This window comes from Ursus maritimus, unplaced genomic scaffold, assembly GCF_017311325.1.
Source record: "Ursus maritimus isolate PB19 unplaced genomic scaffold, ASM1731132v1 scaffold_22, whole genome shotgun sequence".
NCBI classification, from domain to species: Eukaryota; Metazoa; Chordata; class Mammalia; order Carnivora; family Ursidae; genus Ursus; species Ursus maritimus.
This window is the reverse complement of record NW_024424675.1, coordinates 13,016,201-13,031,790: the sequence shown is the minus strand read 5'-3', so window position 1 is coordinate 13,031,790 and position 15,590 is coordinate 13,016,201. Positions and strand designations below refer to the sequence as shown.

The window sequence follows — 15,590 nt, the reverse complement described above, 5'->3', positions numbered from 1 at the left end:
GATTACCTCTACCTGGAGTAAGGGGAAAACTGCCCTTTACAGTTAAGGGCCTGGTGTTCCACCATGCCCAGAGGAGCCTCGTCTCTGCCTTCTCACCACTGAGAAGGCTTCTTAAAACAGCAAATGTGAATCTCAAGATCACTTCCCTCCTGGAATAAAGCATTGCAGAGCTCATTAAACTTCTTTTTCTCTTGGCACAAAAGCACTTGGCAACTACCCAAGGAATTCTGGGGTCCTGAAGAATCCAAGTTCACAAACCACCAGAGCAAGATACTGCTGGTGTTTGGGATGGTGTTTGAGTTGAGCACTGCTAAATCAGACTGTGTCCTGGCTCACTGAACCTGTACCAGAGCACTTCTCCCTTGCAGAAACCAGCTGTCCATCAGCAGAGATGAGGGACAGAAAATACTGCTACACCAGGGCAGGGAGATGTCGTGGGAATCCAGGCTCGCCGGTGTCCAGGTCCTTTGGGCTGTCTTCCCAGCAAACCCAAACACACTGCTCTGGATTCTGACTCCTCAGTGCTCTGCTCATGCACAGGAAGCTAGGGATATTTTTAAAGCCCTTCGCCCCTTCTTAAACAGATGCCCATCAGAGAACATAGATCCTAGTCTGGTAGAGGAAAACTTTCCCAAGGAAGAAGAAAAACCTATGAAAACCAGAGGTGGGCGGATGGCCCGACTGTGCAGCGCTGGGGGACAGTTCCAGGGAGGATAAGCTTTGGCTTGCTCATCAGAAGCAGGGAACTCCTGGCAACTCCACACAGCTGCTGGAAGCCACCCATGTGCCCATCCCCGTGGCTCCTCCTGGCTACAGAGGTGCCAGAGGCGAAGCTTCCCCAACCCCACCTGTGATGTGGGGGCAGGGCCCTTTGGGCCTCTGGCTCCAGCAGCCACAGGCAGAGCCACGGTTCTCCTGTGCTCAGCAGGTGCGGATGTGTGGCCTCTGGAACCTCCTCGAAGGCCAGATACCTGGCACCCCACGGCTGCAGTGGTGAGGCCACCCAAACGTGGACTCCCTGGGCACAAGGTGATGAGTAGATGGCTCTAACTCCAGAAGCTTCTAACTACCACCCCCTGTGCAGCAAGGAAACCACCCCGGAGGTAGAAGCGTGCACAGAAGCCACGAGGGTGTGGCCTGGAATGATGGCCACCGAATCTCCCTCTTCCTCCCCCAACACTAATTCCAAGCTTTTTAAAAACCCTTTTAGTGCGGTGGGCATTTCCCGTGAGTGCTCACAAACAATTCACCTCCACACTACAGGCCATTAATCCAGTGGTGTTTATTCAAGCAGTATTCACACTTGCTGTTGAATAACAAGGGAATCAAGGCCCCCCCGAGATGGGGCTCTCACAGCTCTGGCTTCACAGCAGCCCATGGTTTTTTGAGAACTTCAGCTGAATTTTGTGGCTGAAAAGGCTTTCAGGTTCTCCTCCACGCCCCTGTCAAGCGCGGCCGGTTTATCACACCCCGATTACAGAGCAGACTCGGCGAGGTGGCAAAGGCGCAACGCAGAGCCAAGCAAAACTACATCAGCTCACGAGAGGCCACACCGTTCCGTGTTTCATACAAAAAATTTAATAAATAGTACTTTTCAAAATTTATTGCCAGGAACAACACATCAAAGATGCATTTTTATGTTCATAACACTAATAGGACAATACAAAGTCTCTTCACGGTCTCAATGGTGAACCAACGAAGCTGTTTTATAAGCCTTTTTGATTTTCAACTTTGTAATAGCATTTTGATTTCCTCATTTAAGGCAGGCAGTGTACTCTACGGCAAATCTAAACAGTGATCTTACTGGACATTTTAAGGTTCAAGTATTCAACTAGCTTATAAGAATACTCCCTAAATGCAGTAGATAACAAAAAAAAAATCAAATCTACAAGTGGTTCGGTATTACATACGAATGGTGAAAAAAAAATCAGAATTTACAAAGTAAGATTGGTGTGCTTCCAACTTCACACAATTAATTTGATATTTTTAATGATATCCAACCACTCACATTTTGGCTACGTCAAGTCGAAGCTCAAACTTGTTCCCTTAAACTGCTGTGTAGCTGATCACCTGCCTGTCTCTTTTCAAGTCTAAAGCAGAAAAAAAAAAAAAAAAAAAAGGAACCTCCTGTTCTAATTTTCAAACTGCCTCAGTCAGTCCTTAAAACGTGTTTTAAAGTGATGCTATAGAAGGTATGTTAAACATCTGACGTCGTACAAAAAAAAACAATTCCACCAGTATTCCAGGCACTGAAGCCCATCCTATTGTTTTAAACTATTTCCAAACACCTTAATTTTGGCTTATAGGCAACACGTAATAAGAAAATAAGTTCAAAAAAATAAAGCCATACACTTACAATGCTATCGAAAACCTTCAACTCTAAACACGTACATATAAATAAAAAGGAATGATGTTTTAAGGCTCTTGATTATTAAGTTAATAAATCAAATATACACAGTGATTAATAAAAAAGAATTATTTACATAACTATACAAAATTCTACTTTTGACACATTTTTCCTCTTTAAATTCTTCATTTTACCAGCAACTGCTGACATCAAAGTCCCCCCTCCCCCAACAACAAAATACAATAAAAAAAATAAATAATAAACTCATTTGTGATAGTTGCTGTGGTTCTGAGCTGCAAAGGCACTTTCAAATACAGAACTACTTGTACGTCATCATAAAACCAATATACAAAAACAACTCAAGAGTCAATAAATATAAATAAAAACTATGATCCTAAGACTGCATCACCATCGGGACATCTGGCAGAAGCGGGAGCTCAGGCCCAGGGGCCGGGCCTTCTCCGGGGAGCCGGGTCCGCGAGCTGGCGCCTGTGGGGCGTGTGCGCCGGGGCACTTGGACTGGTGTTTGCATAGCTGTGAGATGCAGCATTTGATTCCCCAGCCAACCACAGAAACTACCATTGCCAGTGTGAGCCAGCTTGTCAAAACTTAAATTAACACAGGATTCTACGTCAACGACAGCCTCAGACTGGACTAGGACACAACATGGAACTACAAGCCCCCAGCACCCTCCGACTCTACCTAGCGGCGGCAGCGCCCGCTGTCTGCTATACGATGTACTCCATCCGGTTTAAGCTCTGGGCACTTTCCAGGTCTCTGTTGTCCTGTTTGTTTGTCCAGTTTGGGTGTTTGGCTGGCGTGCCGTTGGGGGGCTTCTCCTCTCGGTCTACCAGCGTGTACGCCGGCTGTTTGGCAAAGCGGGCTTTCTGCTGGTGCTTGTCCATGTCGTCCTCCTCCACCTCGGAGTTGTGTGTCCTGATTTTTGACATTTTGGAGTTTTTGTTCTCGTAATCCTTGATGGGGACCGTGTTGGCCCCGTGCTTCTCGATGGGGTTTTTGATCTGGTTCAGCTGCTCCCGCACATTGTTGGTGGTGTTGTCCTCGGAGGCCGAGCGAGCGTGGCTGCTGGGCTTCCGCCGCTTCCGCACGCACCAGTAGAAGGCCGTCACCAGGCAACAGATCCAAGCCACAGTTAAGACGGAGCTCAGCAGAGGAACCAGGAAATCTGGAAGGCGGGCACAAAACCAATTAACGCTCTCAAAAAAAAAAAGCCATCACACGAACAAAAGAATACCAACAGTGGTGCTGCTGCCCGTAATTCCTAAAAGGGGTGCCATGGGGACAGGTCCCTTTTCACAACCACATATTGTCACTTCACAGCTTGATAAGCAAGGACAGGACCAGGACCCTTGGGGACCCTGCTACATTTGTCCCGAGAGACCAGGCATGGCAGCAGCTCGTAGAGGCTCCTGACTCCCATGTGGAGAGGAGCATCTGGTTCAGTCAAGGGAAGTCTGGCTCCTCGGGCAGCAGCTCATTAGAGGAGCTGGTTTTCAGCGTCACCAGCAACCGGATCTGAGCGCACATAGCTCAGATGTCCCATATTCTCGTGTACCCAGTTTGTCGCTTAGCCAGAACAATGGTGGTCAAAAGGTGAGTGTGGATGTCCCGCAGGGCCATCAAGCTGCCTATCAAACCAGTGTCGAGGCCGGGCTGTCCCACGACACCAGAATGCCACAGCAGGATCTGCGTGGCCACGAGCTCAAGGCGCAGCGATGCTCTGCCCTGGGGCTTCGCAGTGGATCTAGAAACAATGCATGTTCTGCAGGGGTGCCGGCTTCCCAGAGTACAGCTTGGCAGCAGGGAAAACAGGTACTGCTGCCCATCACCGTAGGACCTTGGTCATGGGAACTGGCCCGTTTTTTCACCAGTTAAATGGCAGGGGTTTGTGGGTGGGGGTGGGGCAGTCCTCGAGGGGAAACTGTCTCCTAATGCCCCACCTGCTGGATGGGAAGCAAAGATGGATCGGATAGTCCTCACCCAAGGGGACCGGCCCCACCTGCCGCTTACCCGTTCTGTTCTTCAGAGGCCGCCTCTGCACTCGCACTTCCGCCACGGCAGCGATAAGCGAGCTATTCCCGTCACGTTTACTAACGAGATCTATGATTTTGTCGGTGATCTCCTTGATAGGGTTTCCATCATCCCGTATGTCTTCGGCAGACTGGGAAAAGGAGAACGGTCAGATACAGGGCCAGGGCAACACTTCACAGTAGCCGTTCCTGAAAGTTACTGAACGCGTTTGCCAAGCTCGGTTCCAGCGTCCTGGCTCTGTTTGGACAATGGCTAGCTGTGGAGTTTATGAACTACCCTGCAATCAAGTAATGAAGTGTGACTGGGGTCATACTTACAATGGCCACGTGTATTTCATTGTTTGCAGAAGGGGAAGGCTCACAAGCTATGTAGATTGAATATTCAGCAGAAACATTCTTTAAGATATTCAAATTCCTCAATTCACTGCAAATATGCTCCGTGGTAAGACCCTAGAATCACATTTAAAAACCACACATGTAAGATACTGGAAGAAGGAAGGAAAAAAAAAGCTGCTGCTTCCTTGGAAGTTAGGAATTCAGGCTAAGGACAACAAGATCCTAGCTGGGGACGCTCCTGGCTTTGGCACAAGCAGACACACAGCACCATTCCAAACTGAAAAAGACGTTGTTCCATACCGGTGACATCATCTCTTTGTTGAAGGTGAACGTGATGTTGGCACAGTTCTCCTGGTAGTAGGGGTCAGAGGTACACTTGGTCTTCACCGGCTGGAGACTGGAAGACCGACACTCGCCCACCCCCGTGCAGGGGCGGACGAAGCACTGGTCATCCAGGATTGGGATGCAGCTCTGCCCGCTGGGGCACTCGCTGTGCCCTTTGTGGAGCAGGCAAGGTCGAGGGCCACACCAGACCTGGAGAGGGAGAGAGGTGGGGCGGGCAGCTCAGGAGAAACCCCTAGGAGCAACTCCAGAACGCAGGGGAGCTGCGGAGGCCCTCACGCTGTACCTTGGAGCAGGCGATCCTTCCGTTCAGGCACTGGCAGGTGTTGCAGTCATCGTCCCACTTGGCCCCATCTGGTATCACACTCCCCATAGTGATGCAAGGCCTCCCTGAAACTGAAAGGTAGGATGCATGAGTGGAAGGGGTTTCCCTTTCTGTAGACCGCTCTCTGTTCTTCAATCCCTCCCTGTTAGGGAAGGACTGAACATGTGCCATGGGACACCAGGTCATCTGCCTTCACCTGCTGCCTTTGCACGTGGCCACATGACCTGGCTGGGCCAGTGCAGCCTTAGGGGAGGTGATGTGAGCAGAGTCTCTCACAGTTGGGCTTGGCCTCCTGCAAGCCTGCCATTTGCCAGATATGGCTGCTGGTCCAAGGAGGATGAGGAAGCACACAGACCAGACCTGAGCCCAGCCTGCGGCACATTATCACTCTGTCTGTGCTGCATGCCCGTGAGCAAGACAAATAAATGCCTCCTATAAGCCATGTTTTGGGATGCTTTGTCCCACAGCAAAACTACCCAAGAGTTGACTAAAAACAGCTACCCTATGTGTAGGGGACCCCTTAAGTTTCCCTGGTCTCTGTGGCCCCCTCTGCATATCCCCTCCATGTTCTCTCCCTTAGCACAGTGCCCACTCAGGAACAGTCAAAGGGTAACTGTAGTGACTGTAGTGCCTGCTCCCCCTACAAGACACATTGGCAGCTGCAGCCTGACCCATACATACCTTCCTGACACTTGGCACCACTGTGCCCTGGGGGACAGATGCACCGGTAGCCGTTAATCTCATCCACACACGTTGCCCCAAAGGCACACGGGGAGGACTGGCATTCATTGATGTCTAGGAGAAACGGAGATCAAGTTTAGGCTCCAATGAGAAACGATGTTTTTTCTAAGTTTTTACTAACCTAACATACACCAAAAAAGCATACAAACCCTAAGTATAAGCTTGATGAGTTATATAACCAGCACCCAAATAAAGAAACCGATCATCAGTACCCAAAAACCCCCAGTCACTGCCCACGCCAAAGATCATGAGCCTGACTTCTGAGCAGCTGAGAATCAGTTGAGGCAGCAATTTTTGATTAAATAGGTTCCTTTTTATCAGATAGTACAACTTCGAGTAACGGCTGGCAAAGTTCTTGAAAAGGGTCAAATATTTTAACCTTTGCGGGCCATGTGGGCTTTGTCATGACTACTGAACTCTGTTGCAGCATGAAAGCAGCTTTAGACAGTACATAAAGGAGTAGCTGTGTACCAATAAAACTTTATTTACAAAAACAGGCAGTGGGCCAAGGCAACAGTTTGCTAACACAATTTAGAAACATGGAATAGACCAAATCTACCCCAATTTAGTGCTGAAGACCAGTCAGTCCGAGACTTAGGGACCTCAAGTACTAGTAAAATTTCAAATAATTTGGGGATGAGAACACAATGAAAAATATAACTATCCTTTTCCCTCCCCCTCAAACTAAAAGGCATGTAAAAAAGTAGGAAAAGGCTCAAAATAAAAACTTTAAGCACCCTGAAAAACTGTATTGCCTGTCTCCTGTTTTAATCATTTCACCAAGGCCTGACCAAACCTAGAAACCACAACCCTAGTCCCATCCACTGCCGTTAGCTCTGTCCTCTGTGGTTAATGTCCATTTGCTTGTCCATAATTCCAGGGCAGCGAAGGGGAAAAGCACTCTTTCCTTGGGGCCTCAGAATAGATTAATCATCCATTTCTATGGCTGCTATCTCTCCCCTAGAAGAGGACTGTGCCCCCCAGGAAGGTCCAGCAGGGACCTGGGACGTTCCAGCCAGGGCTCTCTTAATCCCAGCTGGAGGTGGAAGGTTATGTGCCTCTCAGGGCTCAAGGGAGCAGTGACCTTAACCGTTTTCAAGATGAAAAGTGTCAGAGTTAGGGGCAAGAACGCCCCTGGGGAAAACTAACTCGGGCTGGTCCTTACTTATTCTGCAGTCAGGGCCAGCAAAGCCGGGGGCACACTCGCACCGGTACCAGTTGTCCCCATCCACGCACGTGCCACTGTTGTAACTAAGAAGAAAGCAAAGACCACCTCAGTTACCGACCTCCCAATCCACGATCCCACCAGCCAGTTCACCACGGGCAGCCGTGCTAGTTACATTCGGTGGCTCTCACCCCTGGCCACACTCCCCATTGCCTGGGGAGCTTTACAAATAATGGTGCCCGGGTCCCACCCCCAGAGAGTCTCATTTCACAGATCTCCATTGCAGTCCAAGCACTGGGACTTCTAAAAGCTCCCCAGGTGATTCTCATGCACAGCCAAGGTGGAGAATCACGGCTCGTGGGGGAGACACGGCCTGGCTAATTAAAGTGTGGACCAGCAGGACCAGCATCATCCAGGAGCTTGTTAGGCAGGGGCTGCGGCCCCACCCAGACCTCCTACAGCAGAACCGGCACGCTAGACAAGAGCCCTGGGGGATGCCCGTGCACACCGCGGCCAACAAGCGCTGGGGCTGGCTTCGGAGGTGGTCATGCTTACCAGGGATGAGGACTGCAGTCATTGGTATCTGCAAAGTAAAAAGACAACTTAATACCGAGGCCTTCACCGGGTGAAGCAATTTTAACCCTAAGTAGAAACACCCCTAATTTCCCTAATAGCCATAAGATAAGAGTTGTAGTTTCCACCGGCAAATGGCACTGAAGACCTCTGTTCAATTGAAACCAGGCCTGCGCCCCACTGTGTTCCCTGTGCCGTGGGACACTACACAGGAAGAGGCCCCGCTCACGGCGGGCAGGGGGCTGTGAGAATGGAAGGAGACAGGCTGCTCGTCAGACCCACGCTGGGAACCGAGACACCATCTGTCTCCACTTATCTCCTCGGCGACTTTCTCATGCCCAGGTCAGGGCTGCAGTCCATCACGGGCGTTAGAACAGACCCAGGTGATGCCGAAGCAGACATCAAACAGCTCTGCTTCTAGTTTCCATCTCGAGTCCCTGAGGGTGTTAGGCTGTGCTCTTGCAGCCCTCACAGAATTCAAGGACGTGGGGCAGGGGGACACTCACTCTGAGTACAGATGGGCCCCTCCCAGCCTTCTTTGCAGACACACGTGAAGGAGTCCCCGTTGACCACACAGGTGCCCCCGTTATGGCAAGGGTTGGGCAGGCAGCTACTGTTCCGGGCTACAAGACAAGAACAGACAGGACCACCCTCCCTGAGGATCCAACCACAGTCCCGGGAGCAGAGAACTGAACCCACCGCGAAAACAGTCCTAGGTGTTGAGATGGCCACGCCCACTGCAAACCCCACGTGGGGCAGAAAGCTACCTATGTTGCAGGTCGTCCCTTCCCAGCCTCCAGGACACATGCACTTGAAAGCGTCCCCTTCGTCATAGCAGGTGCCTCCGTTGTTGCACGTGGCCTCGTCACACTGGCTGTCACCTGCAGGAGGGGATCTCCGTGTGAGCCCCTGGCCAGCCCCCCTCACAGAAGACAGGGTGGGAGGGTCCATGGGGGGGGGGCAGCCAGCTACCACTTACGCGAGTGGCAGGTCTTCCCTTTCCACCCGTTTTTACAGTCACAGTAAAAGTCGTTGACAAGGTCACGACACGAGCCCCCATTGTGGCAGGGATTCTGGCTGCAGTCGTTAATGTCTAGAATCAAAGAGGAGACACCCAGGTCAAGAAACTTCCAGAACTGTTCGCCACATGTAAGAGCCGAACCCTTCCTATGGCTACCTCCACCCACTGCTTTCCGCTCCAAGGTCCAAGACCAGCTGAGCAATCCCGGGACTTCAACACCTTCACTTTTCTCCAGGAGTAAAGGAGCCCTCCACTGGGTTACTTTTAACACTTCAAGGTGGCAAGACAGGGACAGACCTCTGTTGCTCCCATGGAAGTTAACGTCAGGACAGGCACAAATTACAATCAAAACAGAAAGTTACTTTCTCGGCAAGCGGGGATATTTATCCTAATTACAGTCTGACTCTACAGCTCCATGGCAGAAGCTCCTCCCCTCTGGCTGTCATCGGCATTCACAACTACTAACGGGACACAGGCAGTGCTGTCCCGTGACAAAAACGGTTGGGGTCTTATGGTCTCATTCCCATGAAAAAAACAAGTTTCCCATGAGGATTCCCCCCACTATCCCCAAGCCGTCTGGCCCAGAAAGACCACACACTCACTGGTTTCACAGTAGGCCCCCTCCCAGCCGTCACTACAGATGCACTTGTAGGAGTTGACCCCATCGATGCAAGTGCCGCCATTTTTACAGGGGTTGCTCTCACAGTCGTTAATATCTGTGAAACGAGGACAAAAAAGCTGGTGAATAAAGGACACCCAATGCCATAGCCAGGCACTGGTCCCAAGGTCACCTCCTGAGAAAAAGAGGGGCCAGGGGGGCACCTCAACATTCTCAACTCCATCAGGACCCTTTCTCAAATTCAATAGGCAGCTTCTCAGGCAGAAGCCTCCAGAGGATGCCTTGTCTGTTTTATTTAATGCTTCATAGGCCAAGCTCCTTGGAGGGAGTGGGGAAGAAACTCCTACAGAAAAGCAGGACCACCCAAACTAGTAAGATTCCAGAACATAAATGTGCTGAAAGGTCAGAGGTGTCAGTGATCTCATAAATTAAACACAACTCAGTCTTAGGTCCCAGATGGAATGGTAAGCCTTCACTGGTCTCGCCTGAAACAGCTCAAGCTCAAATGCTCCCTGAGCTGGGCAGAGGCGGGGTGGGGGGGGGCACCCTGACCCATTCCCGGAAGAGGGGTCTTACTTTCATGGCAGTACGTTCCGGTGAAGCCTTTGTTACAGTCACAGGTGAATTTGCCTCCCGACTGACTCTTGCACTTCCCGTGGGGACCACAGACGTTCGAGGAAATATACCGCACCCCCTCAGGCGTGTCGTTGGAAGCCATGGCCACTGTGCAGCTGTCAATCACTAGAAGACAGACTCAGAATCAGATCACAGCCACGGACCCCTAAGACATGGCATTCCTAAGCCAAGGACCTACGCCAAGCTTGCTTTCCTGAGACCGGCACCCTTTGGCTAATGAGGGTAAGAAATCAAGAGGCGCCTTGGGGGCCAAGACTCTGGCAGTGGGCCACATCACACTGTGACAAGCAAAGCTGGGACTCCAGGCAGACAGAAGTTTTGTTTTCTCTATGGCATTTTCCCCCTAGGTGGCTAAGAAGCCTACGTGTCTGTGGGCCCCTCTCCTCCTCCCTGTGACATCTCCTCAGTCTGGCAAAAGCTTGCTAAAGGAAGCAGGACCAGCTTTACTTCCTATGTAATCATACTTAAGCAAGCGGGAAGGACAGAGACCCTATAAAGCCGCATCACCTAATACAACAGCCACGAGACACGGGTGGCTATTTAGATTTAAATGAATTGAAATTAAGTCAAGTCACCCTTTCTCATTGCACCAGTCCCTAAATGCTCCTGTGGCTACCATACCCGACAGTGCAGATAGCAGACATTTCCACGGCTGCAGAAAGTTCTGGCAGCACTGCTTTGAGGAATGTCTCAGTGCTGCAAATCAGCCCGCCCCAGATCAGGAATGCTCTCCCCTGGGCTACGTGTGGACATGGTTCTCCCACCGGCGGGCCTGAATAGATGGCTTCCACATGTGCTGGCTTCCCTAGGCGGTCAGGCTAGGGGCTTTCGGTCGCACCTCCACGGCTTCTGAGAATATCGAGGGGCAGCGGCAAATGGGGCAAGAGGAGGGAGCCCTGGAGGCCAGCCAGGACGGCAGGCGGGGGAGGTACCTTCACAGGGGGTCGTGCGGCAGTGGTCTTTAAGGCGGGAGCAGTTCTTGCCCTCGTAGTCCTCAGGACACTTGCAGAAATAGTCGCTGGCGCGGTTGTAGCACTGAGCGCCGTTCTGGCAGGGATTGGGCTCGCAATAATCTATGTCCAGCTGCAAGGACCCGGAGCAGGGAAGGGGGAGAGGAAGCGAAGGTGTGATTGTAACAGCTCTGGGGGAGCAGGCGCTGGAATCTGACCCCTTCACCTCCTTCCATTAGAGCACCCTACATAATATACACAGTTATGTCCTAGAGACTGTCCAGGGATGCACGGGCGAAACGGGGCAGAGTGGGAGCGCTCGGAGTCGGGGGCACAAAGTCAAATCGACAGGCTGCTGACACTATGAAGAAAACCACGCTTTGGTGTCCTTCCACCTGCATTCACCTAGCAGAAGTCCCTGGTCACTGGATTTGAACAGACTTCATGGCAACTCCACAGTCAGGAGGGGAAGAGGGTGGGGAAGGGAGGGCAGGAGGAGGAGGAGGGAGTTCTGCTATAGAAACTTGGCCTTTGGAGGTTCGAGCACCGCTCACCTGACAGAGGTTTCCAGAGAAACCAGTGGGACACAGACACTGGAATCTGTTGATTTCATTCTGACAGTGACCCCCGTTCAAACAGGGGTTGCTGGCGCATTCATCGATGTCCCTCTCACAGTGATCGCCTGCATAGCCAGGTGGACAGATACAGCGATAACCATTAACCAAATCCTGGAAGAGGAGAAGGAGGGGGAGAAACACATGCTTTTTTCCTCTGTACTCCACAAACACAGGGGACTGCCGCGGGTCCACAGATGCACCGAAATCGCTCAGCGCCCAGCCTCTCGAAATGTGTGAGAGGAATTTCTACATGCATGCCTTCGAGATGGCTCCCAGGGGGCTGGGGGTAACAGGAGCCCAAGTGAAACTTCCAGAGAATCACTTTTCACCTGCATTTTTTAATCTCAGAGGGACAGAGCTCTCCCAGGGTCACATGTATCTTATGGACTTGTGTCAATCAGTAAGGTTTTCGTTTAAGCAAAGATTTACATACCCGACAGGAGGCGTCATTCTGACACTGGCCAAGGCAGTCATTAATATCTGAAAAATAAACAAGTCATCATATTAAAGAGGCAATTTACGTTGAAATTGGGCTTCACTGAAAAGCGTTCTCGGCTCAGGACAGATAAAAGCCTCAAATCAGATTTCCTGTGTGCTTCCCCTGACACAAGGTGGGAACCTGGGTGGGACCCTCCCTCATTCCTCCAGACTGAGCCAGTGAAACTTCACATCATTGTTTTAGCCACCTTATCAGCATATGGCTGTTTTACCGGCTAATGAGCCTGATAAAGTACCATGTTTTCATTTCTGCACTGATCACTCCCTCTCCAAAAACACTGCCTCTCTGAGGTTTTCCTTTTACCACTCAAGTCTTCCAGCTGGAGCTGACATACAGGCTGAGAAAGCCTTCAGGACTCAGGTTTCACAAAAATCAAAATGGAAACAAAGGCACTCACTTATGTCACAATTCTGACCCGTCCAGCCCGGGAGGCAATCACAGTAGTAGCTGGCGATCAGATTCTTACAGGATTTGGCATTTACACAAGGTTTGGCCTCACATTCATTTGCATCTGAAAGAAAATGTGGAGAGGCAGTGAGAAATGGAGATTTACCCCCACCCCCCCCAAAAAAACCACCTATAGATGGTTTCTCTGAACCAGAAGACATTTTAATAACCTAGCTAAATCACACATACTAGGTTCCCACTATTTTGAACAGCTGATCCCTCTCCCTAGCCATTACCCAATAAGGAATGCTAATTGATAACTCTCCGGCTGCTAGTTGACAACGGGCCCCCAACAGGAGAGCAGAAAGCCACCAGGCATTGCTGTGCGAAACTCGGCGCAGCCTAGTTGCTGGGATTTAAATATGGCAGGAAGAATGCAGACAGCTCATTCCTCATGAGACCATCCCCGTTTGGAACCCAGCTGAACACTCCTCGGACAGACGACTGACATGGTTCAAGGAATCCCACGACTTTCCCACAGGGCCTAAAAGAGCTAGGCCATTTGCATTCGAGTTCTCTCTCCCAGGCCCGCTGGACTCTTGACAATAAATTACTTGTTCGTATGATGGTGTGCAAACTCACACCACTAGCCTCAGGCTCATCTTCTGGAACAGCTCGGATCGTCAAAGCCAACCTCGGTGCAGGAACCTCCTTACCTAACTGGCACGTTTTGCCAGTCCACTGGGGTGGGCACACGCACTTGAATCCATTAACCAAGTCCTGGCAGGTTCCCCCGTGGGAACAGTTATTTGGAGAACAGTCATCAATGTCTGTTGGACAAAAGGGAAAAGGGTTGGCAATTTAATCTCCGTCCGTTGGACAATTAGATAATTTAATGCCAACCCTCACATGAGGGGCCTTCACTTCAGGGCCAGACACCTGCTATAAGTGACTGCTATGACGACAAGGCCTGATTTTAGCTTTAAATCCTCCACTGCCCCAGTTCATTTAATCCCCGACCTAAGCAGCAGGGAAAGCCAGCTGGATCCCCAGAGCATCGACCTACTGGTAACATGGGACATCTAGCTCTGCCTACTCTATTTTTAAAGAAAAGTTTCAGCATGGCTCAGGTAGCTAAGAAGAGGTAAGGAAAAATAAGTCATCTTTACTGGTAGAAAACTTCATTCTTCTCATTTACTCACAGAGTTTTCCCAAAATTACATAAATGGGGTCCCCACCTCCACTTCCACACGGGACTATAGTGGCCTCTTCATTCATCTGCTGCCCACTTATAAAGGACCAGGCTCTCGCTCTGAATTTGCTCATGGGTTCTTCACAACCATAAGAGATGGGAATTGCTATTGTCCCGTCTAAACAGGGCACGGGGAGGTAATGACCAGTCTCCCAAGATGCAGGCAGGGCCACAGTGCCAGCCCTGGTAACCCGACCCCAGAACCCACATTCTTCACCAGGCATGCTGCTCTCAGGGTGCTGACGACGCTGGTTCTCAGGCCTGGCTGCACCTCAGAAACCCAGATCCTTGTGAAAGAATGTGGACTCCCCAATCCGGCAAATGAACTGTGGGGAGGACCCCCCCACCTGCAACTGTCCAGCACCCCGGTGGGTTCGGACGTGCAGCCAGGCCTCGCAGCCACGACAACTCTATAGCCTAGGTTCCTCTTTGGGGGCCACCTACACCCATGACCACATTCAGGAGTGACAGCCTCCCCTGTGGGCGGCCTCTCCATGGCTGCAAGGAGAAGAACTAAGATGTGATTGGGCAGAGGCAGAGCTCCAGGGAGCACACAAGAAGGACGGAGGTATCCCATGGAGAAGTTTCTTCTAGTAGCCGCCCCATGTGCTAACTTAGCGCGCTGGGATGAGGGTGCCTGGAGACTTCCAGTGTAAGGGCTGGAAGCCCAAGCCACACCCTCCCACCAAGACAGACCCATCACGGAGACCTGACACTGAACCCAGCCCAGGTCCCAGCCCCCAGCCCAACACTCAATACAGTGATCCCCTGGAAAAGACACAGGCCGAAACCCAGACTTACTTGTGGAGCACGTGGGGCCCGTCCAGCCCGGGGCACACTCACACTCAAACCCCAGCGAGGTCTCCCTGCAGCTGCCTCTGTTGTGGCAGGGGTCAGACAGGCAGGCGTGCTCCGCTGCGAAAACCAGCAGGGCAGTCAGCAAGGGGCTCCCGCTTGTGGCTACCTATGTCCTCTCCCCGCAGCCAAGTCCCACGCCTGGGCCACCAGCTCAAGCTCGCTTCAAAAAAATGAAAGCAAGCATGTGCTATAACCCTGCTGTGTCTAGGGAAGACGGGAAGGCCTCTCCCGCCCTGAGGGTCTCCAGCACATTCCAAGGCATCTCAGAGCCAGGGTCACCGCGTGGCAAACGCCCCACCCCCACGCTAGGCAGCATCACCGGAGACCCTCGCGCTGCCTCCAGGAAGTCTCCAAGACCCACGGAACTGCTGGGGTAAGTCTTCACTCTGGAGGCTACTTTCATCTTTTCACAAATCCCTGAGCGTATGGGGCTTTTTTCTTAAGCTGAGCATACCCAAAAATGAAAGGAAGGGCTCCGGTTGGGCCTGGACCACTTACCGATTTCGCAGTTGGATCCTGAATAGCCCTCAGGGCAGGAACACTGATACTTGTCGGGACCCGTGTTGCTGCAGGTCCCCCCGTTGAGACAGGGCTGGCGGGTGCCGCAGTAGTTGAGATCTGCCAGGGACCCCGAGACGTCGGTGGCTCAGAGCAGACGGCACAGGCTGCCGAGCCGCCCTTTTCCTAGCGCTGCCCCCCCCCCCCCCCACTAACCGGTCCTCTTTTAAAACTAAAACCAGGAAAAAATATCCCAAACCATGGCGTTAAAGGCAAATTCAGACAGATTCAGAATGAAAAGCCCCTACAAATAAAAATAAATAAAAGTAAAAACCCAATTACGCCCCCCCCCCCCCCCCCCCCCCCCCCCCCC

General features: G+C 51.4%; 1 protein-coding gene across 1 annotated transcript in view; it reads right to left on the bottom strand.

Annotated features, from left to right (window-relative positions):
* Positions 1-1,262: 1,262 nt before the first annotated feature.
* JAG1 (jagged canonical Notch ligand 1) overlaps positions 1,263-15,590 on the bottom strand; it is a 38,385-nt gene continuing 24,057 nt past the window's right edge. The window contains exons 8-25 of the mRNA XM_040637979.1: positions 13,326-13,439; positions 12,620-12,733; positions 12,157-12,203; positions 11,661-11,834; positions 11,089-11,239; positions 10,097-10,261; positions 9,504-9,617; positions 8,860-8,973; positions 8,648-8,761; positions 8,387-8,503; positions 7,863-7,890; positions 7,308-7,393; positions 6,083-6,196; positions 5,363-5,472; positions 5,035-5,268; positions 4,717-4,848; positions 4,379-4,529; positions 1,263-3,533 (exon numbers count right to left, since the gene is read on the bottom strand). Of these exons, the coding sequence (XP_040493913.1) occupies positions 3,076-3,533; positions 4,379-4,529; positions 4,717-4,848; positions 5,035-5,268; positions 5,363-5,472; positions 6,083-6,196; positions 7,308-7,393; positions 7,863-7,890; positions 8,387-8,503; positions 8,648-8,761; positions 8,860-8,973; positions 9,504-9,617; positions 10,097-10,261; positions 11,089-11,239; positions 11,661-11,834; positions 12,157-12,203; positions 12,620-12,733; positions 13,326-13,439 (2,537 nt within the window). The 3' untranslated portion in view covers positions 1,263-3,075. The remainder of the gene's footprint in view (positions 3,534-4,378; positions 4,530-4,716; positions 4,849-5,034; positions 5,269-5,362; positions 5,473-6,082; positions 6,197-7,307; positions 7,394-7,862; positions 7,891-8,386; positions 8,504-8,647; positions 8,762-8,859; positions 8,974-9,503; positions 9,618-10,096; positions 10,262-11,088; positions 11,240-11,660; positions 11,835-12,156; positions 12,204-12,619; positions 12,734-13,325; positions 13,440-15,590) is intronic.